Source organism: Oryctolagus cuniculus, chromosome 2 (genome assembly GCF_964237555.1).
Source record: "Oryctolagus cuniculus chromosome 2, mOryCun1.1, whole genome shotgun sequence".
Classification (NCBI taxonomy): Eukaryota; Metazoa; Chordata; class Mammalia; order Lagomorpha; family Leporidae; genus Oryctolagus; species Oryctolagus cuniculus.
Window position 1 is genome coordinate 76,164,681 of NC_091433.1, and position 26,316 is coordinate 76,190,996.

Here is a 26,316-nt window from a genome sequence, read left to right on the forward strand (position 1 = left end):
CCCGCCTTCATTTGTGAGCTTTTCCTCATCACCGTCTCACAAATCATAGGCTGCATTTATTTTTCTTGTTTGTTCTTTGTGTCCTCCACAAGAATATAAAGTATATGGTGACATGAATTTTTCTATCTTGTCTGTACTGTTTTATCCATGACTTCTAGAAAAATGCTTAGTTAGGAGAAAGTGCTAAGTTAACTTTTGTCTAAAATATGAATAAACATAATGATATTTAGGTTTGAGGATTATGTTTCCAGAAGCCAAGCAATGGAAGCAAGAAATAAATGATTGAGTCATGCAATGTTATATATTATATTTAATGTGATTCATGATGTTAGTAACTAATAGTATGGAAAGTCAGCATTGGGATCACATTTGAAGTTAGAATTTGAGATATATTTTTAAAGACTACTGTCTCAAAAATCCCCCACTACCAGCTGTGCAATATCATTTGGTCAAATAAACAATATGAAACAGGTACAAGTTTTCCACTTCATTAATGAAAAAAGTCTTTGAATAATATTATTTTGAATCAAATATAATTCCACTCAATCTTACCATTCCTCTAAATATTCTTCCAATTCGCCCAAACTGTGCTCTTTCTATGCATATTTATCCATCCATACATTGAACAAACATTTATTGAATTCTTTTTGTGAGGCCTATGGGTGTCATACTAATGTAGTTATTGGCATTATGGTGATTCTCAGAAGTGCCCTGTTTTCTGAGTTACAATCAAATCAACAGGAAAATGCCCAACAGAGAATACAATCTGCAAAAATGGAATTTAAACTCTTTCTGTCATTTATGGTGTGCTTAGTTCTGTGTCTGGTGCTGGGGTTACTATAACATAATTACAAGTAGGAGAATTTGTGATCTTACTGTGAGCTCAGAAACAAATTGTAAACCAATGGAAAAGAGTACAAAATAAACATCCTCCAAAGGGCTGCTCAGTCAACAAGATTGACCAGCTGATCATATTTCATTTAAGATTGCTGCTTTTAATTGGCATATAAATACACAAATTAAGAAGCTACTTTGTGAAGCTTCTATACATGTATGCATTACATAATGTCTAACCAGGGTAGACATGGCTATCTTCTCAAATATGTAGCATTTCTTAATGGTAAAAATATGCAAAATCCTTTCTTCCAGTTTTGTAGGACAAATATGGCATACATTTTTGTTATCTATAGTCACTCTACTGTACAGTAGAACACCAAAACATCTTACCATTATCTAAATTTAATGTAGCATGCTTTCATCAACATTTCCCTCTTCCCCCTTCCTGCCTGGCTTCTGGTGACTACCATATTCTTCATACCTACACTGAAGGGAGCTGGTAGTGGCATGTAACACAAAAACAAAGTCTTATCAGCACTTTCCTCTTTTCCACCTCTGGTATAAAGGCAGTTTCTACTCATGACACAAATGTGTCCAGCCAGGGTTACTATAGCAATAATGGCGGTTAGACCATTCCTTCCTTTCTGGGCCCTGTTCTGCATAGTCTTGACTAAGATCTAACGTGAAAGAGTCAGATGATCAGGTCAAGCCCTTAGCATGTAAGAAAATGTCTAGTGGTCCATTTTCAACAAAGAATGTGAAATTACTCTCAGCTGACTTGCAGATGTAGCAAAACTCACCAGGCAGACAGGATGTTAGGAAGTAGGCAACTCATAAGAGGGCAAAAAGATAGAGAAAGGAGGAGGACGGTAACTGTGACTTAGGCAAGGCCCAGGAAGATCGTACTCAGCCAATGAGGAACCAGCAGAGGTGCCTGTGTGCTAGGATATAACTTGCTAGCTCTGACTGCCCTGGTGTGTCTGTTCATCAGACACCCAATCTTGTAAGACCGAAAATAAAGGCTTGCTTTCACTGCACTTCCTGAGGCCAAGTCCCTCTCCTGAGTGCACAGCTGAGGATATTTCATACGACCATGATCAATCTATCACACAACCAATTTATGAAGACTGTGCAGGCTTTGTACTCCTTGCCATGGGATGCTCTGTTCCCTCTCTAGCTTATTACACTGAAATGAGATTTGTCTCTCTTTCATTCTGTTTTCTAAAACCTTAAAGTCTAGTTATTGGATAAACTGTCTTTCCTTCATCCAGCTAGTCAATATCTCATACTGCTAGGAATAAAAACTTGCTTCAGCTAGATTTTGTTGATCTCTGGAAGGTCATCTTTGTTTAATTCATTCAAAGTAGCATATTATCAATTAAAATACATTCATCCTGAGTCTCTTCTTTCTGCTCTAAAAGCACAATAGCCCCCCAAAGAGAAAATGTCTCACAAGTTCATTACACATTAGAAAACTTTACCACAGAACAATGACTATGCTATAAATAATTTAAATTAATCCCATAAAGTGTTGCAAAGGTTGTCAAAATGAAATAATGGCTTTCAATCTAGTAAATATTTTGAAGTTTGTTTACAAGGTTTCCATAACCAATGGTGTTTTGATATTTATCCTCAGGGTTACAGAAACCATACTCTATCACCATTTGTCTGTTACATTTTTTTTTCTATTTGGTGTTAGAATAAAAGCTCCTGCTCTTTCTCAGATTCTTTTCTCCCTATTGTTCTCCAAAAATGTTTTCCAGTTGATTCCAGTGGTTTTATATAGCATGGGCTTTCTGCTTGCCCAGTGAAACTTCCTACTGTGCTTGTGGCAATTTGTTTTCTTTGACGTTCCCCCCTCTCTTGCTGTGTGTGTACAACCGTTCTTGCCAATGGGCATCCCATGCTTGCAATCTAGGTGTGAACAGCTGCCGAGGCTGCCTTGGCAGCTTTAGCTCTTGGGGTGGAGAACCTCTGAGTGGGCAAAGACTTGTCATCTTCCTCCACAATTGTTTGCATAGCTACACTTTTCTACCTCTATCACAAAAGGAGATCTAAGAATTGACTACTTAGAAGTCAGAGGCCCAAGTCTAAATTTAACCTAAATAAATGTCAACATTTGTGAATAAACTTTCATCCAACTAAATACTGAATAAGTATTTCTTAGATAAAAGTAATTTTAAGGTGTATGAGGTATGTAAATCAAGTTAAGAATAGCAATGAGGTTACTGAAAAAAATCTCTATAAATGCCTAGGTTTTATTGCAAACTTTTATTCATTGGGGAATGTATTTCCCTTTTAATGCCTGTTCAAGTTTCTCTTTTTTGTCCTGGCTTAGATAGACTTCCCTTCTGTTTTCTACCTCAAGTGGCAGCCGTTTGAGTCAGTATCTTTCATTATTCTTGAAATTCAGTTGCAAGGCTGCCTTTTTTTTTATGCTTTAAACCTGAGTACAGCATTTTCTTTAAATGAACTAGAAAAAAAAAGTCTACTGCAAATAGACATTTTTTTAAATAGCAAATTTTGACTCCCATTATGTTGAAATGTGCCTTTGAGAATCAAGTATCATAGATAGGGAGAGTTTAAATTGCCATGGTAAGTAGACTTTACAGTATTGTTTTAAATCTCTCTCAACATTAGTGGCTGTTTAGAGACTCATTTTCTTGGAGCAGAAAGCAAAATGCCTATCTGGTGTGTAAAGTTCACATCATATAATTTGGACACTTTAAGCAGTTTGCTTTTAAATCTATATTTCAACTGTGTCTTTTAGAATAAATTCCAATAAAAATAGACAATATTTAAGTAGGGGACCAGTAGCTAAGGAGTAGAAGATAAATTTTTAAAATGAGTGTGTTTATCATTTAAAATGAAAAGAACACTTTCACATCCTACTTTTCTACTGCCAGATTGTGCTTATATAAGTCATCTAAGTAATATTCATTTGAGACTTGAGGAAACTGGGACAGAGAGAGGCTAAGTGAGCTGCTCCAGAACCCATAGAATGGAGTGGCCTGGCTGGATTGCAACTCAGCACGTAAGTCTGGGACTGCATTCAGTCTCTTGTGTTCCTTTCCTTGCCTGAACAAACAACAGATATTTGTAGTGTTCAGTCTAATATGATCAACCTTTAATGAACAGTGACACCAACATGATTTACCACTCCTCCTAGAATACCAGCACTCCCAGTGAGGCATTTAAGAGGTTTTAAAACTAAAATTAAATTTTTGTAGTCACAAAGAGGTTGTTTATTGCTACTTCAGTGTGCCAAATGCTAGCTTCATAATCTAAAATTAAAAGCAATTTTCCAAATTATCCATCTTACTGTCCAGGAGATTCTTCTTTTTTATATCCCTATTTTCCATAACAGGGACCCAAATCTGAGCAGAAATGAAATGTTTAATTTGCATTTTAATTTTTCAGGAGTCAAATTAGTGAGTTAAACAAATATTTGTTCCTTCAGTTGTGCTTACATATTAGTATTAATAGCTAATGTTTTGTGTTGGATAGTAAAATTAGTAAAAATGGCATTTGGAAAACAATTATAGAGCTTCCAATTTAAATTGGGTTTTCTTTTTAGCTGGATCATCAGACTGGAAATTCAATGGAAAAATGTGAACTGGAGATAATAGGTTCTTAATCATTGGACTTGAAAAAGCTTTTGGACAATGCTTGATCTGAGAATCCTCTTATTTTTTCCTGATAAAATTTAGATATTAAAAATAAATCTTATTGTTACTTGTAAGTTATTCAAATTCCCCTTTCTGATAGGAGCAGGAAGATGGGAATGTTTCGCATGAGCTGTGGGGTGGTCATTTATTCATTGTTTCAGACTGTATTTCTCCCTTGCAGAGAATAAATCAGGGTAATCTATTAATCTCCTTTATTTTTACTCTTGATAAAGCCAGCAATAACAAAACAATTGTTTTAGACATTATAAACTGTCTTAGCTGCTGCTTTTCTTCGTCTAGCCTCAAAAACATACAGAGTCTAGTATTTTTTGGCCTTACCTTCCTACTCAGAAAGATGCCACAAATGCAGCATTCACTCTTGTTTTCCTTCCTCCACTTTCATTTTAGAAAATAAATATCAAACATTGCTGAAAGAATGGAAAGGCTTGGCACTTACACTTATGGGAATTCTAAATCTTAGACACTGAAATCCATTTGAATTAAGTTTACAGTAGTGAGCCTCTAAGCAGGACGAGTATCCTAGGGAGGATGAGTTTCAGTTGCACTTGTCCTGGAGCCAGACCCGGCAAAGTTTGATCCAGTACAGCTATTTTCATTTTTACATATGCTGATGTTGCCTTCCACATCGGAACACCAAGGAATAAATGCAAGGCACAATATCATTGTGTTACTGTAATTGTAACCTGTTTATATTACCCTCATTTCAGGTAGCCCAGCTCCCATTGTCTTTGAGAATGTGGGCCTCATCCCTGGATCCTAGTTTCATCATCACTAGTGAGGATTTGGCCCTATTTCTTTTCCATTCTCTGACTCATATCCTTCAGGTAGACTTGCATGACCCCTGGCACCAGATGCCTCACAGTCGCCTGTAACCCTATTTATTTGCTCTTCTGTGCTTCTGAGTTTTCTATACAAATCCTTTCCACTTTCTCATTTTTTTTAAATTTTCTATTTAGAACACTCCAATTAGACCTTCAAATACAACTCTATTTTTAAAAGATTTATTTTATTTATTTGAAAGACAGTTACAAAGAGAGGTAGAGACAGAGAGAGAGGTCTTCCATCCACTGGTTCATTCCCCAGATGACTGCAATGGCAGGAGCCAGGAGCTTCTTCCAGGTCTCCCGCATGGGTGCAGGGGCCCAAGGACTTGGGCCATCTTCTACTGCTTTTCCAGGCCATAGCAGAGAGCTGGATTGGAAGGGGAGCAGCCGGGACTAGAACCGGCGCCCATATGGGATGCTGGCGCTTCAGGCCAGGGCTTTAACCCGCTGAGCCACAGTGCTGGCCCCCAAATACAACTCCTTTTAAACTTTCTTGTTGTAAGACTTTGATAGTGTTTGCCTCTTCTCAGGTGTTCCTTCCTTTTTCAGGCATTCTCTTCTGTTTTTAAACAAGCTTTATTAGTTTTTCAGTTGAAAGGGAAAGCAACAAAGAGAAAAGGAAAGGAAGAGAAAAGAGAGTAGGTAGGGTGGGAGGAGAAGAGAAAAAAAAAAAAAAAAACCTTTCACCCACTGGTTTGCTCCCCCAAATGTCTACAGCAGCCACATCTGGGTCAGGTCGAAGTCAGAAGCCAGAATCTCCTGGTTTCCCACGTGGGTATCAGGGCCCAAGTGTTTGGGGCATTGTCTCCTGTATTCCCAGGTGCGTTAGCAGAAAGCTGTATCAGAAGTAAGGCAACCAGGACTTTAACTAGCATTCCACTACAGGACGCCAATGTGGTGTGGAGTGGTTTATCCCACTGTGTCACAATGCTAGCCCCTCATTCTTCTCTTTATGTAGACCTTTATTATATTATCACGTTTACTGCCTTTGTAGCATCTATCATTATTTAATAGTATATTGCTTATATATCTGTCATATTATTGTATTTATTGCCATTACATGTCAATATTTAATAAGTTGGTTTAATGCATATTCTTCTTTTTGATTATTTTCCCCAAATATATTATCATGTGTGTAAAAATTTTGAAAACTGCTTGCATATAGTTGTCACTACTAATTTCAGTACCATTCCCAACTTTAAATACTCCAGAAAACCACTAAAAATGATGATGCCAACTACACTGAGATAATCAGTACATTCCTGTCACCTGATTATTTTGGACTGTTTTCCTCTTCTATGATGCAAGAGAATAAGAAACAAATGATCTCTGCTACTCTAGTTAATTTCTTTCATATTCCACCCAGCTCTGGAGAATTCACCAGGATTCTCAAGGCTAAGTGACATGATGGGCCATGTGTAAGTCAGCCAGATTCACTCGTTCTCTTCTTTCCTTTAAAGCCACACTAATAAATGTAATAAAATATAGCCCTCTATGAAAACCGATTTTTCCGTGATATTATTAAAATATTGAAAAATCCTTACGGTCTAGTTCTCTTTGTCCATGCAAATTTAATATAACCTCATAATATCTTACTCAGAGTTTGCATACATTGTTAGACTTTATTAAAGTATCTTCTTTGTGCAAATATAAACAAGTACTTCTCTGGATTAAAGGGAGATACAAGGGAAAGTATTTCTGTTAACATAAACAGGCTGTTAACCATGTTGATCCAAGAATGCTGACAACTTCTTTGGTAGTAACTAAGAAAGACTGATTTTCGTGTACTGAATATATATGATGTAGCCTGCACAATGATACTAATAAGTATACAACAAACTCTGTTAAAACATTTTCTTTATATTTATCTGCTATACCAAACATATGATCTTCATTATTTTAAATGTGACTATGAAGCAATTCTTATATCAAATGACTCAGTAACTCAGCTTACAATAAAATAATAAACATGAAGGATTTACTTTAGATTCACCTCTCAGTCACTTATCAATGGAGTCTGGACAGTGGCAAATATGTTAATTTTACAAAATAATGACATCAACCCTTGGTCAAAACAGGAGACTGATAAAAGAAATATCACCCTTGGACACACACACACACACACACACACACAACCTGGAGTTTAAAAGTAATTTGATTATAATGAATGATTTGTATACATGAAATGTGATATGAAATAGAATTGCAAAACTTAGTTGAAGAGGATCTTAATTAAGTAGCCAAAAGAATATATATATATATATATATGCATATGTATATATATATATATATATCCTTGAAAAACAAATATTGCAAAGATAGGATTTTGAAGGCATGAAATTTTTATTTTAGTGAAGGATTGAAAGAAAGGACTAAACCAGATAGACACCTTGATGTGACAATATTGTTTCTCAGTGAACTGTGATTATCTTGTTCTTTTTAAGGAATTTCACTTATGAAGGTGAGAAAATAAATATTTCTTCAATTGTAGGTTTGCATGGCAGATTCCTCTAAAATGAGGAAAAGTGCATACTGAAAAATACATTTCTGTTTTATTTATAGAATCTTCTGTTTCCAAGGGAGCCAAGATGCCATTGCAAAGTAGGGCTAATATTAAAATGGGTCATCATTTAACATTTTGGGTAAAGGTTGTCAGTGTTTCTAACCTAGAACAGTTTGTTTAATCATTTAGATTAGCATGTTATTACTATGATTCTGCTAGTACTAATCCTATACTGTAACACCCACTGAAGGTTTTATGACTTTGAAATCCTGATTTGTTAGATTTACAAAGAAAATAATGTTTTTCAAGAAAATTCTAATCTTGTTGTCTTTGCCTCTTGAACACTCTATTTTCTGATGAGGAAGTATATAAAGTAACAATGTTAAGCTTAGCTTTATTTAAGGAAATGCTATTGAATTTCTAGGGAAGACCAAAATAGCTTTGATTCAATCACTTGCTTTGTCTTTTTCATTTATCTTTTCTTTTCTTTTTTTTTTTTTTTTTTTTTTGACAACCTTTTCTTTTGGCCTTTTGTTATCCTGTTTGCTTTCCAAAATTGTTAGAGGCATTTGATATATTGACTGAATCTTTGCTACTTTCCCCCCCAAAATCAATCTTATTTGTATCGTATTCTTTGTAGTTGTGTTTTTTCCTAGGGCATGTTGTTCTCACTTTTGTTTCTGTTTAGAATGTGTAAAAGTAGACTATCCCAGAAAGGAAATTTACCTTGATATAAGACTAGAGGAATTTGATTATCTGAAAAGACACAAGTTATCTTGTAAATTTGAAAGCGTTGCAGAGAGAAAGAGAGAGAGATCTTCCATCTGCTGGTTCACCCCCTACATGGCCACAATGGCTGGGACTAGGCCAGGCCAAAACCAGGAGCCAGGAGTCAGGAGCCAGGAGTCAGGAGTGTCTTCCAGGTCACCTTCAAGGGTGTTTCCAAGCACCTGAATCACTTCAGCTGCTTTTTCTAGGCCAATAGCAGGAAGCTGGATCTGAAGTCCAGCAGCCAGGACTCAACTGGCAACTGTATGAGATGCCAGCATCGCAGGCAGCAGCTGTATCCACCACACCTAAACTCCAGCCCCAACTTAGAACTTTTCAGACACCAGCTCTGCAGAGGGAAAGAGTCCTTCTCCCTGTCCGACACCTTCAATTCTGTGCACTCCTAATCTCCTACATCCAAGTCCCCTGTCTTCTTCCACTCCTCTTCCACTTAATCGTAATTGTCCCTAGGTTCTTTTTATTCTCTTCTTATAATGTCTCTACTTTGCAACCATAACCACTGTCAGAATTATAAACTCTACATCAGAATTCTCAAAGTCAATTCTCTGATATATTGACCTCTGATTTAAAACTTGTGTTACTTAATGGGCTACACATTTCCACAAATTGGAATCTAAATAAAGACTAATTAAAGCCTTGTGAGTAGTTTCAAGGAAACAGTAAAAATAAAAACATAATAATAACAAAATTTCACTTTTATATTATGAAATCTATTAGTCATTTATTATTAACACTTCTAATTTATTTAAAATTATTCTTATTCTACCTTTTATATTATATGATGTATAATAAGCCTTGATCATAAAAAATGAGATTCATAATATTTAACAGTGCATTAGTGCATTTGGAAGTTTAGTGCTAAAATTAAAAACTGGAAAAGTTCCAAATAAAATAAACTTTTTGAGTGTCTCAATATAGAGTTAAAGATTTTCTTCAAAGTAGAATTAGGTCAAAGAACACCGTAATTTAATGATTTTATCTTGCATGTTTTCTATTACATGTATTTTCTGTTACTTAATCAATCATTTAAATTTTTATTAATGCTTTATTTTTGTATAATCAATGTTATTTCTGTTGGTGTATTAACTTTTAACTGATTAAAAATTTTAGAAATTTTAATATACAAAACAAAGAAATCCACAGAATACTAAAGAAAATAGATGAATAATCATTATCTATACAAAATTAAAATGTATGAAAATAAAAGTGAAATTTTATCAAATGAAACAGTGTAAGCCATCATTTGCAATGTCAGGTTTTCATTTTTTCATTTCAGTTTTCAGAGTGCCAGTTTGAGTCTAGGCTGCCTTGCTTCTGATCTAGCTTCCAGCTAATGTGCCTAGAGCCACAGCAGTAATGGCCCATTTGCTTGAGTTCCTGCCACCCAAGTGGGAGATCAGGGTGGAGTTCCTGGCTCCTGGTTTTTCCCCAGCCCAGATCTCACTGTTGCGGCCATTTGGGGAGTGAACCTATATATGAAAGACAGCTCTTGTGTGTTCGTTATCTCTCTCTCTTTCTCTCTCTGTGTGTGTGTGTGTGTGTGTGTGTGTGTGTGTCTAACCCTCCTTTTTAAATAAATAAAGCAGTTAAAAATTGAAGTTTCCATTCCATAGAAAAGAAACATGTTGTTTTTACAATATATATACCTAGGAAATATTCTTTAATTTTACCTATCTAAATTACTGAATTACATAAGACAGTAGTCATGTACTTCTTGAAAAAAATTAAGAACCCCAAACTTACATATTGTCAAGAAATATTTTTTTTAAAACTGAATTTCTGTTTATATCATGAACTTAATTTTCCCCTCATTTTAATACAACTAAACAACAACCAACAAAATTCTGATTGAAAGTTTAAATTAGCTAGCTAAATCTATGCAACTCTCAGTAAGTGTATTCCCTTTCTGTGGGTTCTTGCACATACACTGACATATTTATTGAAACACATATACTGTACTCTTTATATTCTGCATGTTTAGAGAAAGGTAAAGAACAGCCTGGTGATAAAGTAGGTTGTCAGGTGTCTCAAAGAAGAGGTAAAAGGCTATTCCAAATGTAAGCTGTATGTGGGTAGAAGTAGTCCTGAGCGTCCTCAGAGCCTTCCGAGAAAAGTGTACCACTAGAATCGGACAACTGCGACCAGAAATATATATTTTACAGATGTAGCCATTCAGCTGCTCTAATAAACAACCATGATAATGATTTAAGAGGTTTGTAACATTTTCATTGCACAACAGTAATTGTGTGCTTACTGCCTATTGTACTTAGACATGTTGCATATTTTAATTTTTGGAAAAATGTTCATTGATTTTATTTTTTAATGTATATTATTTCCTGTGAAAATTGATGCAATCACTATAGATAAAGTCACTGCTGAGTCTTCACTCCTTTGACTTTTTGCCAGCACCACTGCTGGTCCTGGCAGCCCCCTTAGTGTTCCTTTCTGGTCTTGGGCTCCTTTCACTGTTTTTTTGAGATCTTTATCTTCTCATCCAGGCCACTTGCTACAAGTCTCAGTTTGGGTTTATTTCTTTTTGTGTAAAGCAGAGATCTGCAAATCATTGCAATGCTACTTGTTTTGCCATCGCCAAAATGAGTTCCAAATCCAAAAACCAAGATGACATTGTCTTGTACATTTTCCCAAATTCCTGTCTTAGGCACTTTTGTTCTCTGAGGTTGGAGAACATCATTGACCATTTATTTCATTAGAAGTAGTCAGTTAGTCCTAAACTTCCTGGTCTGGATAGTTTCCGTATCATTCAGGATGGCAGTTGACCCTCATGCAGCCAGGGAGGAAAGCAGCTGGTTTAGTTGTTGTTGTTGTTTTTAATGCTCCTTTTCTGTCTCTTCTCCTCTCTCTCTCTCTTCTCTCTCTCTCTCATATCTCACTCTTTTTTTTTTCAGATGACCCGAGAACAATACATACTAGCAACACAACAGAATAACCTGCCAAGGACTGAGAATGCACAACTTTATCCAGTGGGAATTTATGGCTGGCGAAAGAGGTGCTTATACTTCTTTGTCCTTCTGCTGTTGGTTACCATGATAGTTAACTTAGCCATGACAATATGGATATTGAAAGTTATGAATTTCACTGTGGTAAGTACCACCATGATTTTACGTTATTGCTTTTGATTCAAAGATCATTCAACTGTGTTATTTTAAGTTCTTTTCAATTGGAAGTTAACTGAAATTGTATTATATGTCTTTAAAACTCAGAGACAGCCATATTAAGACTACATTCAGTATTTTGGCCATTAATGTGTGAGTGTGTGTGTGTGTGTGTGTATTCTTTCAGGGAACATACATGGTAAATGAAAAATAAGAAATTAAATCACTTTTGTGAAGATTAATAACTTAATAGCAAAATGATTACACAGTTTACTGAAATTTGCTTTAGTTTCTTGTTTGGTTGTTTGAATATTTTTATAAGAACCCTATGAGAGCGTAACTTGTCTGGGAAAAATGGTTGCTTCAGCACAAAAGGCTCATTTTCTATTTTCTGGCTAAATCCTTAAATTACTCTGCTTTCAAGTCACCCCGCCTTTGCTTGGAGTCCTCAGTCTCTACACACATAAGCAGGTGTCTTGCTTGCTGACCACACTTTTACTATTCTTTTTCTCTGTATCCATAGCGATGACACCAATGCTGTGTTTTAAACTCCATTGATATTCTTGTATTGGCCTGTGGTGTGTGTGTGTGTGTGTGTGTGTGAATTGTTGTTTTTAATCTCACTGGATATTGATTTAGCAAGAATTCTTTTTTTCTGACTTCACTAATACCTTATTCTAACTTGAAATGGACTTTCAAAGAGAAAAGTGAGCAGAACAGTTGCCCACACAGTATAGCACCACAAATATCGTGTGCATAAAAAGCATGGGAATGAAGGTAGCCTGACCTGTCAGATAGGATTTCATTGTCACTGCACAAATCAAGATAAAACAGTAGATGTTTATGGAGAAAAATGAGCTGGATGGTTCTACTTTTATAAATAGAGTACAAATTTGAAGAATATTCATTTAAAAAGAAACTAAACTCAAAGGAGAGATTGACACAAGTCAGTATGTTCCCAAAATGAGGGGGAAGAAAGTACATTCTACAGATACATTCTCTTCTAGGATGATTGAGCAAGGCCTGTGGGCCTGTGGTTGGCTAGAGGTGGACGTGTGGGCTCATAGGTAAATGGTTATTGAGCAGATTCTCTGGTATTGCGTGGGAATCACTGCATTGTCCAAGCCTGGGATCAGGTTCCCTTCTCATTTAAGAATGTTGCGTCACAAATGTCAGTAACTGCCCAGTGTTTCTGTTCTGAATTCTGCTTCTCTGCTCCCTGGTGATGCCGGGGCTTCATTATTGGTTCTATTATTACAGAGTAGGGTGATGTGTATACCTCTGTAGATACCTTTTTGCTGCCTTCACCATAAGAGAAACTAGAAATTGATGGCAGCACATTTTCAACCTAATTTTTCTTAATGAAAAATTATATTTTAAAAGGAATGATTTTCTCTGAAACTTGAAATTTCAATTATTCAGTTTCCTCTATCAAAAGACATCTTCTAAAAGCTTATAAAAGAGGCCATCAGCTCTCACTTCAGGGAGCCTTGATTGTCCTAGTGACCAGAACATGGAAATTTTCAGGTTCAGGCCACATAATCTTCTCAAGCATATTTACATTAATTAGGAAAATACCCTTAGCAACATAATTACTTGACTGCACGCATCACACTTTAGATAGTTCATACCTTGTCGTCCAGTCCCACGCTGTTGCCAAGGCTGGATAAGCCATTCATCGGAAATAATTGAAACAATCACCTGTGTTTTCAGGATCCTCATAGACCCCAGGGTTTCTGCTACCCTTGGAGCTATCTAATTTGAACCTCAGCTGGCCAAAATGCGAATGCCAATAGAACCTTGAGGGCAATAAAAAAGATTGTTTCCATTGTAGTCTGGGTATTTGGTTTTCTGTTGGTAATTTTCATTTGTCACATTTTTTTTTCTTTTAATTCATGACTTTAACTTTTTATAATGAAAAAGAAGACTGTTTCCTTCAGCTATGTAAGTAATATGCATTTAGATGAAGGAAATGGACAGATGAAGTTGTAATGATAGCATCAAGATAAACTTTGTAAGGCAATGCATTCTCCATCCTAATGCAGTTGTTCATAATTATTCAGAGAAATTCAGCATTACTGAAGCAGTTGCAAGATTTAGCAGTTCTATATACTACAAATGAAGTTGTATATACTAGAAAAGTGTGAAATAATTGGTAAGTCTCTTACATTAGAGCAGTAAAAAAAAATCAATTTTATGTTTTCACGAGTACATCATGTTTGTAGCTATCTCCACTGTGAATACCAAAGACCAGTTGCCATACCTTAGCCAAGAAGCAGAAAATGATGTGTGAATTGTTTGGGGAGTACTATTGATCTGCCCAAAATATATTTCACTTTTATTATAACTGTTGCCATCCAATACATGGAAATATGTGGCTGTTAACATCTTTTATTTGAGCAAACTGGGCATGTTATTGTTATCAAAATATTGTATTTTCGGCACAGAAACAGAGCTGCCAACCTGTTTTATGATGCTGTGCAGGCTCTGTCGTTATGACCAACATGGTGCATGATATGTACGGTTGATATGACCTTATTAACTTTTGTTTTTCATTTTGTGGAAAATCATCCTACTTATTGAGATACCCAGTTACAGAGAACGAAGAAAAAGGAAATGAGTTTACACGACAGCATGAAAGACTTAGGATAGATATAGATAGTAATTTCCTGGCTATGAGAATTGGTAAATACACCACTGAGTCAAAGAGAAATTTTTTGAAAATTCATCTCCCAAGATGAGTATAACCCAATTGCATGGTTTTGTTGCTGTTTGATTGGCATAATATCTGTGGTTTAATACAGATAGACAAACCTAGATGGTCTATCAACTCCAGCTTTTCTGCTAAGGCAATATTTTTTTCTTAGTTCAATGGTATGTCTAAATTAAGCCTTTATTTGAAAATTGAAAATTGATATAGTTATAAAGTAGTTATTTTAGCCGCCAGAGTTAACTAAACCTTGATAGCATTCAGCTGCAATGTAAACTAATGCATATGTTAACCAGCTAATAAAAGACAGAATGGAAACATTGATAGCATTTATTTAGCAAAGGAAGTAAACAAAATTACAAATGTAGTAGCCAAGAAGTCAGCTATACCCAGATATAATTAATAGTTAAAATAATCAATTCATTAAGCCAATTGGGAAAAAATATCTTAGAGCCTTGTGTAATCAATGCGGTGAATGTTAGCTGAAAGAAAATTCTAAGAGAAGAATGGTTGAATATCAACATTTCAGGATCGAAATGGAACAGGGGAAATTTTAGATCTACCATCCATGCACCAGTAGAGGTAACTTTTAAATGTTCCCATCATTTTATTCCTCAGCATTTGCTTAAAAATCCCTTTGGATGACAAGGACACCATACTAGTAGGGTATAGCTGTTATTGAAATCTCTTGTATATTACTTCAAACATGGCATTCTTGTTCCACTATTTCAATCTAACATTTTTTATTAATATGTCAAGACCACTGTATGTTATAATGCCCAGAAACACATGCAAGGATCATTATTCACACTGATTTTGATATCTATAAACCAGAAAATGCATGGGAGAATTTTATGCAATGATTTTTGGTTTCTTTTTGTGTTTTCTTCATTTCAAACATTACATTACATAATCATAAATATATTTTTATGGAAATATCAGTCTTCTAAGATGTATTTCTCTTTTTAGCAGCAGGCAATAGTCATTTCCATTTTTTCATAATTTGTTGTCTTTTCACGTACCTTTCCAAAGTGCACAGTATACCTTTTATTATATTTAGTTTTCTCTTAAAGCTAAAATAAAAAAAATCACTTATTGGAAAAGCATAGTGACAGAGAGGGGATGGGAGAGAGAAATTGATCTTCCATTGCTGGTTTGCCTCTCAAATGCCTACAATAGTCAGGGCTAGACCAGGCTGAAGCCAGGAGCAGGAAACTTCATCCTGGTCTTTCAGGGCTTCCATGTCAGTGGCAGGAACCATGAAAGTCCTACTAATTTCTGTCTTAGTTTATGTGTCTGTTTCTGACAGATTTATTCTTATACTCTTTTTTAACCGAAGCCCCCTCCTCTCTCATCAACCAAGAGGCATTACTCAAGTCCTTTCATGTCTTTCAAGGAGGCAATCAGCTTCTCCTGGTGGATAAAAAACAACACACTTTCCCCCAGGGTCTCAAGCATTTAGGGCAGGTGGATCTTTGTTTTGTTTTGTTTAGTGAAAACATAGTCACGTAATGCTGCAGTTACTGGCTCTGACTCCCTCAGTAGCAGCTCCAATAACATCCCAGTCTTTTCTTACAAACACACAAAAATCTTGAATTTTGTTTAAGCTCATTCTTTCCTGTACTACTGTGCCTCAACTTTGAAGCAAGAGGCATTGCTAAGTAAGTGATACAATTGGGCATCCATTGCTTGGTCAGTCACCACTAGCCACAATGACGTCTGTGCCCACTTGTTGTGCAGTTCCTATACAAAAAGTGACCTTGCCTTTCACAGTGAGAAGAAATAACTCTTCCAAGACTTCCAGCCTGTTCCACTGCAGTGGAGCCTCAGCCTGGCCCCCAACAATCAGGCATATCTCCCCGCAATGCTCCTTCATTGAAGGACTGAAATCAATGGAGTGCCAAGATTGCTTAGAGAAATTTATTGACCCAGTTTGGTCTCATGTAGGATGTTGGTGACCATTGACTAAAGAAAGAAAATGAGGCTGGCGCCGCGGCTCACTAGGCTAATCCTCCGCCTTGCGGCACTGGCACACCAGGTTCTTGTACCGGTCGGGGTGCCAGATTCTGTCCCGGTTGCCCCTCTTCCAGGCCAGCTCTCTGTTGTGGCCAGGGAGTGCAGTGGAGGATGGCCCAAGTGCTTGGAACCTACACCCCACGGGAGACCAGGAGAAGCCCCTGGCTCCTGGCTTCGGATCAGCGCAGTGCACTGGCCACAGCGCGCCAGCCATGGTGGCCATTGGAGGGTGAACCAATGGCTAAAGGAAGACCTTTCTCTCTGTCTCTCTCTCTCACTATCCACTCTGCCTGTAAAAAAAAAAAAAAAAAAAAAAAAAAAAAAAAAAAAAAAAAGTCCACTCACACATGCACTCCAGACAAAATAAGCATACACTAATGATGTAATCTTCCATTGCTGAGAAAGATGAAAGGGGGTAGTAACAGAAGACACTAGTAAAGAGCGAGATTTTATTTCAGTAGCCCACCAAAGCATAATTTTGTTATTTGTGTTTCCCATAGGATCGTTATAGGATGTGGACTCAAAAATTACTTATTAAAAATTATAAACATCCTCCTCTTTCCAGAAAACACTAATTTCTCTAAAAACTCCACAAATATATTAGAGGCTATTTTGTGCACACATCAATTTAGTAATAGAAAATAAATTCATTATTACATTCATGAATGCTGTGTATCCAGGGAACAAGACAAGTCTCTATCACCTGCCAGAGGGCTGTGTTCCTGTACAAAAATGGAGTCAGTAGCAAATTTTCCTCATGTTGCTGGCATTGCTGAAACTAAAGTATGACTATGTCTTTAGTAAAAGCATAACCTTTCTGTCCAAATCCTGCCATTAGCTATTTTATTTTGGATTCAATTTTCCTCCTCTACAGAATGAGTATACTATTGTCAATGGCATTAGGTTGATGTATAAATCAAAGGAATTATAATAACAAAGTACCTGATATGCAGTAACAGCTAAGTTTTTGGTATTATTCTTTTTTTTTTTTTTTTTTTGACAGGCAGAGTGGACAGTGAGAGAGAGAGACAGAGAGAAAGGTCTTCCTTTGCCGTTGGTTCACCCTCCAATGGCAGGAGCCAGGATCCAGGTGCTTTTCCTGGTCTCCCATGGGGTGCAGGGCCCAAGCACCTGGGCCATCCTCCACTGCACTCCCTGGCCATAGCAGAGAGCTGGCCTGGAAGAGGGGCAACCGGGACAGAATCCGGCACCCCAACCGGGACTAGAACCCGGTGTGCCGGCGCCGCAAGGTGGAGGATTAGCCTATTGAGCCACGGCGCCGGCCGTATTATTCTTACTCATTTTACTATTGCATCTTCAAAGACACTTAGTCTACCACGTGAACTGACTGTTCTTTCCTTGGAGGTTGAGGCTGAAACAATTCTTGACTCAAAAAAAAAAATGAAGTCGATAAGTGTGTGTAAATAAATATATTAGTAGACAGGTAAAGATGTTTAAGGTAAGGGTTAAAAACAGGAGCACTGGCGTATGACACCCTGACTCATATTCTGCCTTCAAGACTGGCTGCTTAGCAAGCTGACCTTGTGTCAGCTTCTTTACCTCTCGAGCTCCAATTCTACATCTGTAAAATGGTGATAATAGGGTTGACCTCACAGAGATATTAGAAATATTTAGTAGTGACCCCTTGCTAAAGCTCTTAAAAGAGATTAATATACAAGCACTCAGTTGGTGCCAGTGCAGTATAATGACAAATATTATCTCCATGCATTATTAGCTTATTGTCGCTCCCCCTCTTCGTGGAGGAACGACACAGGACCCTGCGCTGTTCTTTCGTGTGCTCGGCCCTTCCCGGGTTTGCTGCTGGTTCTTCCCGGGTTGGCTACCGACCCTTCCACCTCCATGGAAGGGCGGTTCCCCCTGGCCACTTTCCCCACTTCCGCGGGGGAGTGGCACACTGCCGGCCGGCTCTCTCGGGGGCTGCACAGGTGTACCTTCAGATAGATGTTCCCCTTAGATGTTCCTGGTGCATGTTGTCTCTCTCCTCCTTTATAGTCCTCCTCTGCCAATCCCAACTTGGCTGCCCACACACCGAGTACGCTGCTCTCCTCCAATCAGGAGCAGGATCAGCTCCTGGAGGTCATCACTCAAGTTGGCAAGAGGCAGCTGCATAGAAGCTGTTTCCTCCTCTCCCAGCGCCATATTGTGGGAGAGCAGATGCATAGAATAAGTCTTAATTCCAGTAACTTAGTCTAGTCCATGTTGCTCCCCACAGATCCCCCTTTCTTTTTATTTTTGGCATTGATACGCGCCTGTCTTCGGTGCCCCGTGGCACACACTCTGCTCTGCTTGCTAGAGTTGCCCACAGGTGCTTACAAGCCCTACCAATCAGGCAAACCGAATCTGGGTCCTCTCTTCGCCATGTTGTGAGGAGGTTTTTAGGCGCTGATGCGTGCCTGTGTTCGGTGCCCTGCAGCGCATGCTCTGCTCTGCTAGAACTGCCTGCAGGTGCTTACAAGCCCTATCAATCAGGCAAACCGAATCCAAGCCCTCTCATTGCTGTCTTGTGGGGAGACTTATTGGTGTTGATAACATGCCTGTCTTCGGTGACCTGCAGCGCATAAGCTGCAAGCCGCCCGCAGGTGCTTATCATCTTACAAATCAGACAAACCGAATCCAAGCCTTCTCATTGCCATATTGTGGGGAGACTTATTGGTGTTGATTCGTGCCTATCTTCGGTGACCTGCAGCTCATACTCTGGTCGAGCTGCCTACTGGTGCTTATCGCCTTACTAATCAGGCAGACCGAATCCAAGCTCTCTCATTGCCATGTTGAGGGGAGGCCTTATTTTTCTCTATTTCTCTATCTCTGGGCATTCCTATCTCTCCTATTTTACTTCTATCTACCAGCATTCCTATTTCTCTCATTTTACTTCTAAACTTCTGTTTCTCTTATCCCTGCGGCTTCCCGGCGCCCGCCCCGAGGCTGCTTCTCGGCGGCTTCCCGGCTCTGAGCCGCTTCAGCCCGCGCTTCTCTCATCTGCACGGCTTCCCGGCTTCGCGCACGCAATCCGCGGTCTCCGCGCCCCTTCGCGCCCGCACCATGGCCTCGCGCTAGCCCCACGTTCCCTATCTATTCACGCCCCGCGCGCTCTCTCTGCACGCGGCGGCTTCCGTGAGTCACACAGCGTAGCTTACGTTTCTGCCACCGGTATTCAATCTAAGTTCCCCGGGCTAACCTGGCGAATTCAACCTGGCTCACATCCGCGCCCTTCGGTTTGGCTTCCCGTCTTTTGCTCTGCGGGCTAATCTGACGGATTCCAACCTGGCGGCCCACGTCTCTGCCTCTGGTTCCAGATTTTCGCCTTTTGCTCCCCGAGCTGACTTGAAGAATCCCAAGATAGCTTACGTCTCCGCTTCAGCCTGCACCCGCGGCTTCATCCTCCCTAACATATTTTTCTCTACCCGGTATGTTTCCCTAATTTTTCTTCCAACAATATTCCTCCCTCATTTATCCTGGCTTCTCCCCACAGTCCGTATCTGAGTCTGTTTGTTCTAGCTTTCACTTTCGCTTTTGACCTTAGAGATTTCTCCCAGCTTCCCCCCGTAGTCCGTATCTGAGTCTATGCCTAGGCTTTTGATAGCTTCTTCCGGCACCTTTTTCGTCCGGCTTTTCCCTAGGCTCTTTGCTAGTCTCTCTCTCCGGTATTTTCCCACTTCTTCCCGTTTCTTCCCTCCTAAGTTTCCTATCCAAGTCAAGGCACCATTATGTTGCTCCCCCTCTTCGTGGAGGAATGACACAGGACCCTGCGCTGTTCTTTCGTGTGCTCGGCCCTTCCCGGGTTTGCTGCTGGTTCTTCCCGGGTTGGCTACCGACCCTTCCACCTCCGTGGAAGGGCGGTTCCCCCTGGCCACTTTCCCCACTTCCGCGGGGGAGCGGCACACCGCCGGCCGGCTCTCTCGGGGGCTGCACAGGTGTACCTTCAGATAGATGTTCCCCTTAGATGTTCCTGGTGCATGTTGTCTCTCTCCTCCTTTATAGTCCTCCTCTGCCAATCCCAACTCGGCTGCCCACACGCCGAGTACGCTGCTCTCCTCCAATCAGGAGCAGGATCAGCTCCTGGAGGTCATCACTCAAGTTGGCAAGAGGCAGCTGCATAGAAGCTGTTTCCTCCTCTCCCAGCGCCATATTGTGGGAGAGCAGATGCATAGAATAAGTCTTAATTCCAGTAACTTAGTCTAGTCCGAGTTGCTCCCCACAGCTTATAATAATTAAAGTTATTTTATATGATAGATTTTATCAGGGAGAATATCTTATTTCCTTAGAATGATGAAGTATCTCTTAATACTGAGATATAAAAACATTTAAAGAAAACTTCTACGAGGAGTAGTTCAGGTGTGAACCATCATCGTTATTTTGATGGCATTAAGCTATTTATTTTGGAAATCAGTATTATGTGAAAGCAACTTTTGCAACCTGTGTAAATCAAAAAGACCTGATCTTCTTTTGTGAACCATCTTGAAAAATGTAGTATTTAGAAACGATTTCTGTAACAAAGGGGGATTTATGTTCTTGACCCTAAGGGTTCTAATGATCAAAATATTAAATGATTCATTATTAAGGTATTACGCATTTTTATAGCATCTTTTAAAATTATGACCCTTAAGCCATAACCCTTCAAATATGAGTGCAAGGTCCAAGGAGCCAAGGAGTCTCTATTTTGATAGTGTGTAGTTTATTTGGCAAGATTATATACTTTGTAGACCAAGACTTATTTAAGTTCACAACAACACTACAAAGTAAGTGGGCCTTGGGTTTAATTTATGGGTAGAGCAACTGTGCTTATTAATAGTACTTTTATAAAAGAAGCATGAATGCTATTCATCTCTGTGACTTCACTACAGTGCTTGCACTGATCAAACTATATTTTGCTGAGGGGTATTTGCGCATGGTGAGAGGCTACTCTGTGGGCCATTAGGGTCACCATCTTTGTGCACCATTCTGGGCTGCCAGTTCTTGCTGTCCATTTCCTTCTGCAGCTCACGCACCATGGTGCTCATTCTGGAGCTGGGGCAGGCATCACCTGGGGCCCCACTGTAGCTTTGTGGGTGAGTGCCAACAGCAGGCAGCTGCACCGCCCCTCCGTGTGCTCTGTGGGGATTTATTACAGTGTTTATGAGGGTGAATGATATAGTTAATGTTGCACGGCTGCTTCCATTATAACCCTCTGTTTGTACCTCCTCATAATTTTCTGACAAATTGTCCCTCTCACATGAAATCTTTCATGCTTAGTCTTAGCTCAACAGCACATTTTCTTTCCTTGACTATATAAAGAAAAATTTAGTCATTTTTACCCAAGTTCAAACAACTGCCAAGTGGTCATACTTTTTACTAAAATAAATGACAAAATACGTGATGTAATATAAATCACAAACTATACATAGCATGCACAAAATGAAGCTCATTAGACAACCAGATATATGAGGGGAATAGGAGAAACCTAAAGATTAAGAAAATTAGCCTTTGAACCAAAAGTTAGAGCACTGACAAACTCCTGAATTCATATATTTAACACATTGTATATTACACTAGATCTGGAAATGACTTTGTTCAGCATCTTCTCTTTAATATTACCTTGAGTTAGCTCATAGCATAGAACGTAAAATATGTGAAATCATTCTGAACGTAATGAAATATGCATCTCCACCTGTATACCTACAGCTATTGTAATAGCTTACAATATACCTTAAGTGGATTAACCATTTTGGCAGGAAATTTGAGTAGGGGGGTAGATTTTAACTTTAAAATGAAAGAAGAGTAATTTTCAAAAAAGATTTCATGTACTTGAAAGGCAGAATTACAGAGAGAGAAGAAGAAGCCAAGAGAAAGAGATCTTTTATCTGATGGTTCACTCCTCAGATGGCCACAATGGCTGGGGCCAGGCCAGGTCAGGTAGAAACCAGGAGCTGGAATCTATCCAGGTATCCAATGTGGATAAGGGACCCAAACATTTAAGCCATCGTCTACTGCTTTCTGTGGGCTTATTAGCTGGGAACTGGATCAGAAGTAGAGCTGCCAAGATGAGAATCAGTGCTCTCATGTCTGATGACAATGTCACAGTGGCTTCACCCTCTGCACTAGGATGCCAGCCTCAAAATTAAAGTAATTATCTTAAGAAAGATGAATGCTTTTGCTATTTCATTGAAACAGCGTAAGCATGTCATTTTCAAAGGCATTAGTGAAATGTTACCATATTTGTTGTTTCCAAGGAAGCATTTTTGATAAAAAGTATCTTATGGGGTAACAATATGAATTTATTATTTGAACAATAGTAGTGCCATAGACTTTTTCATTGCTAGTTTGTAAAATTATCCTCAGACTATATAAATATGAATAGTATTGATTATAAGCAGATTTGGTCTGAAGTTTAGTATCTGTGCCAGTCTTTTCAAATATTTCTGGAAAATCATTAAAGTTACCTTGAAAAATTATTACTCTGGGGCAGCTGTTGTGGTACAGTGGATTAAACTACAGTTTGCTCAGCCCATAGCCCATAGCCCATATTGGATGCCAGTTTGAGTTCTAGCTGTTCCACTTCTGATCCAGCTTCCTGCTAATGAGCCTGGGAAAACAGAGGATGATGGTGCACATACTTGGGTCCCTGATGCTCATGTTAGGGACCTGGATGGGGTACCTGGCTTCTGCCTTCAGCTTGGCTCAACGCTGGTTGTTGTGATTATTTGGGGGAGTGACCCAGCAGGTTGAAGATCTCACTGTGTCTTTCCCCAATGCCCCCACCTACCCCCTCTGTCACTCTACCTTTTGAATAAGTAAATTAATTAATATTTTAAGAAAAATAAGCACAAATTCCTTTGTGCTGGAGGCTATTTCTATCACTTAATGGCTGCTAGGAAGCTGCTGCATTCCCAGAAACACCAGAGATGGCTGTGATTCATTTGTTTTTAAAAATTCTGTAATAGCATAATGTCACTAGAAAGTTGCAGATTTCTTTCTTGCAATTCACAGATTTTTGCCATCCAAAAGTTTGTGTTCTTTTAGGCTTAGAATGTTTTGAAATGTGTTATGCCTCTGTTAGCCATAATATCCACTTTATTCCTTCTTGTCTGAAATGGAAATGCAAAAGCAGTGGACATTTGTTAAAATCTCACACAAACTGATCAAATTTGGTTCACTAGTTTTATTCAGTGAAGAGGTGTATAAAATCTAAAAATATGTGACCTATATAGCCATGCATGAGTGTATGCATACCAGTTGAGGAATTATTTTAATAGGCGTCAGTGTCCAAAAACCATGATTTTTAAAACACAATAAAAGTCTTAAACAATATTTAACCATGTCTGTCTCAAATATAGTATGTTTAATCCACCTCATTATGAACTATAATTTTATAAATAAAATTCTGTTTATTAATTAAACTAGTTGTTTAAGCAGATATATTCCATTCCTGATTGCTGATTTAAAAGTAATACTGACACATAACATTTCTCTATGAGCTTCACAGTCAAGTAGTTACAGACCTGCAGAAAATGCACAAAAAATCATTATACCAGAATGATTTTTATAATATTTTAATGTATGAATGTGTAAGCACTTCAAAAAACAGAAAACTTATTTTAGTAAAGGAGGAAAAGGAACAGGAATTAGTGAAGCCATTTGTTTCATATATTTTATGTAACACAATAGGACACATATTGCATTTTCATTTTCAACATAAAAAGATCTTGCCAAACTTTATCTGATTCATAAACACATGGGTTAATTTCTTAATCACAGCTTGTGTAACATAGTAGGCAAAATTTGCTTTGCCCTCTCTTGCTACCTTCTTTCTTCGGATCATTATTTTTCCTATCAATGGCATATTAATTTATAATAAAGCTACAGACTCATGATGCTTTCTATAACTATGTTCTCCTTCTACAAATAAAAAATAATATATGAACAATGTTTTAATCTAATAAATTATAGGTATAGTGCTCAACTTTTTATGTATTAATGGACACTCAAGTTGTTATAATGTATCAGATATCTATTGCCAGAGTGGTATCTAAAAATCAATGAACATTCATTTAGCTCAGGAATCTGGGTTTCACTGGCCAGTTCCTCTAGGCTCAGTTAATGGTGGCAGGGCTGTCTCACGAAACCAAAGTCGGCTTTCTGATTATCCTGGGCTCGCTGCTTTTGGATGGCCTCCTTCATGTCTTTGGCAATGCTTTGATTGTTGGCGGGAGTGTTTGGGTTGCATGACTTTCATCCTCCAGTAAAACAGCTATTCTAAAGCAAACATATTTCTGAGGAAAAATATAGAAATATGCAAAATCTCTGGATGCCTATTCTCAAATCTGGTCTACCACAACTTCTGGGCATTATATTGACCAGATAAAGTCACAAGTGCAGTCAAGAGTCAAATGATGGAGAGACTTGAATTCACTATTATCCCAAGAATGCGAATTAAAACAAGAGTTCAATATCTTTTAAACAATTACTAGACTTTATTTTCCTAAGTAGTTTTAGGTTTAGATGACAATGAGTGTTAGTTATAGATATGTCCCATTTATCTTTACCCTCTCCCAGGTACAGTGTCCCTCACTAACAATATCCTGTACCAGGGTGGTATAGTCATTAAAATCAATAAACCAACATTGGGCATCATTAACATCCAAGTTCCACAGTTTACAATAGGATTCATTCTTGCTATTGTACATTCTATGGATTTTGATAAGCATCTAAATGATGTGTATTCGTCATCATGCTACCATACAGAGTCATTTCATTTCATTAAAGTCCTCTGTGCCTCTCCTGCTCATGCTCCCTCCCACATCCCCAGAAACCAGTGATCTTTCTATGGTTACCATAATTTTGTCTTTTCCAGAATGGTCTACATTTGGAATCATACAGTATATAGCCTTTTCATATTAACATCTTTCACATCATAATATGTTTGAGTCTCTTCCGTATAGCTTCACAGTTTGACTTTTCATTTCCTGTTGGTCCATTTCACCATGCACCATAGCTTGTTTATGCTACCACCTAACGAAGAAGAACATATCAGTTGCTTTCAAGTTTTGGCAATGATGAATAAAACTACTATAAACATCCATGCATGAGGTTTTTGTTTGTTTGTTTGTTTGTTTGTTTTTTTTTTTGACAGGCAGAGTGGACAGTGAGAGAGAGAGACAGAGAGAAAGGTCTTCCTTTTGCCATTGGTTCACCCTCCAATGGCCGCTGCGGCAGAAGCGCTGCGGCTGGCGCACTGCGCTGATCCGAAGGCAGGAGCCAGGTGCTTCTCCTGGTCTCCCATGGGGTGCAGGGCCCAAGCACTTGGGCCATCCTCCACTGCACTCCCTGGCCACAGCAGAGAGCTGGCCTGGAAGAGGGGCAACCGGGACAGAATCCGGCGCCCCGACCAGGACTAGAACCTGGTGTGCCGGTGCCACAAGGTGGAGGATTAGCCTAGTAAGCCGCGGCGCTGGCCCATGCATGAGTTTTTAGTGGAGATATGTTTCAAACACCTTTGGATCAATACCAATGAGTACGTTGCTGAATTGAATGTTCAAGCATGTTTAGTTTTGCAACTGTCCTTCAAATTGGCAGTACCGTCTTGAATTCTCACAATATATGAGAGTTCCTGTTGCTCCACCTTCTCACCAGAATTTTGTATTTTTAGTCTTTTAAATACCACACCAGGCATCGAGTTAACAAACATTTTCTTATGTTTTCTTTAACATCAATTTTCATCTAAAAATACAACATAATTCAATATATTTGTATTTATGTGCAATTATGTGTGTGTGTCTACTTATATTTAGTTACAAATATACTACATACTTTATAGTCACCTGATACCCTACCACTTAAA

General features: G+C 38.4%; 1 protein-coding gene across 3 annotated transcripts in view; it reads left to right on the forward strand.

Moving 5' to 3' along the window:
• SGCZ (sarcoglycan zeta) overlaps nucleotides 1–26,316 on the forward strand; it is a 1,210,308-nt gene that overhangs the window by 708,204 nt on the left and 475,788 nt on the right. For all 3 annotated transcript variants that reach the window (XM_017350432.3, XM_070069665.1, XM_070069664.1), the window contains exon 2: nucleotides 11,549–11,743. In XM_017350432.3, coding sequence (XP_017205921.2) covers nucleotides 11,549–11,743 — 195 coding nt within the window. The remainder of the gene's footprint in view (nucleotides 1–11,548; nucleotides 11,744–26,316) is intronic.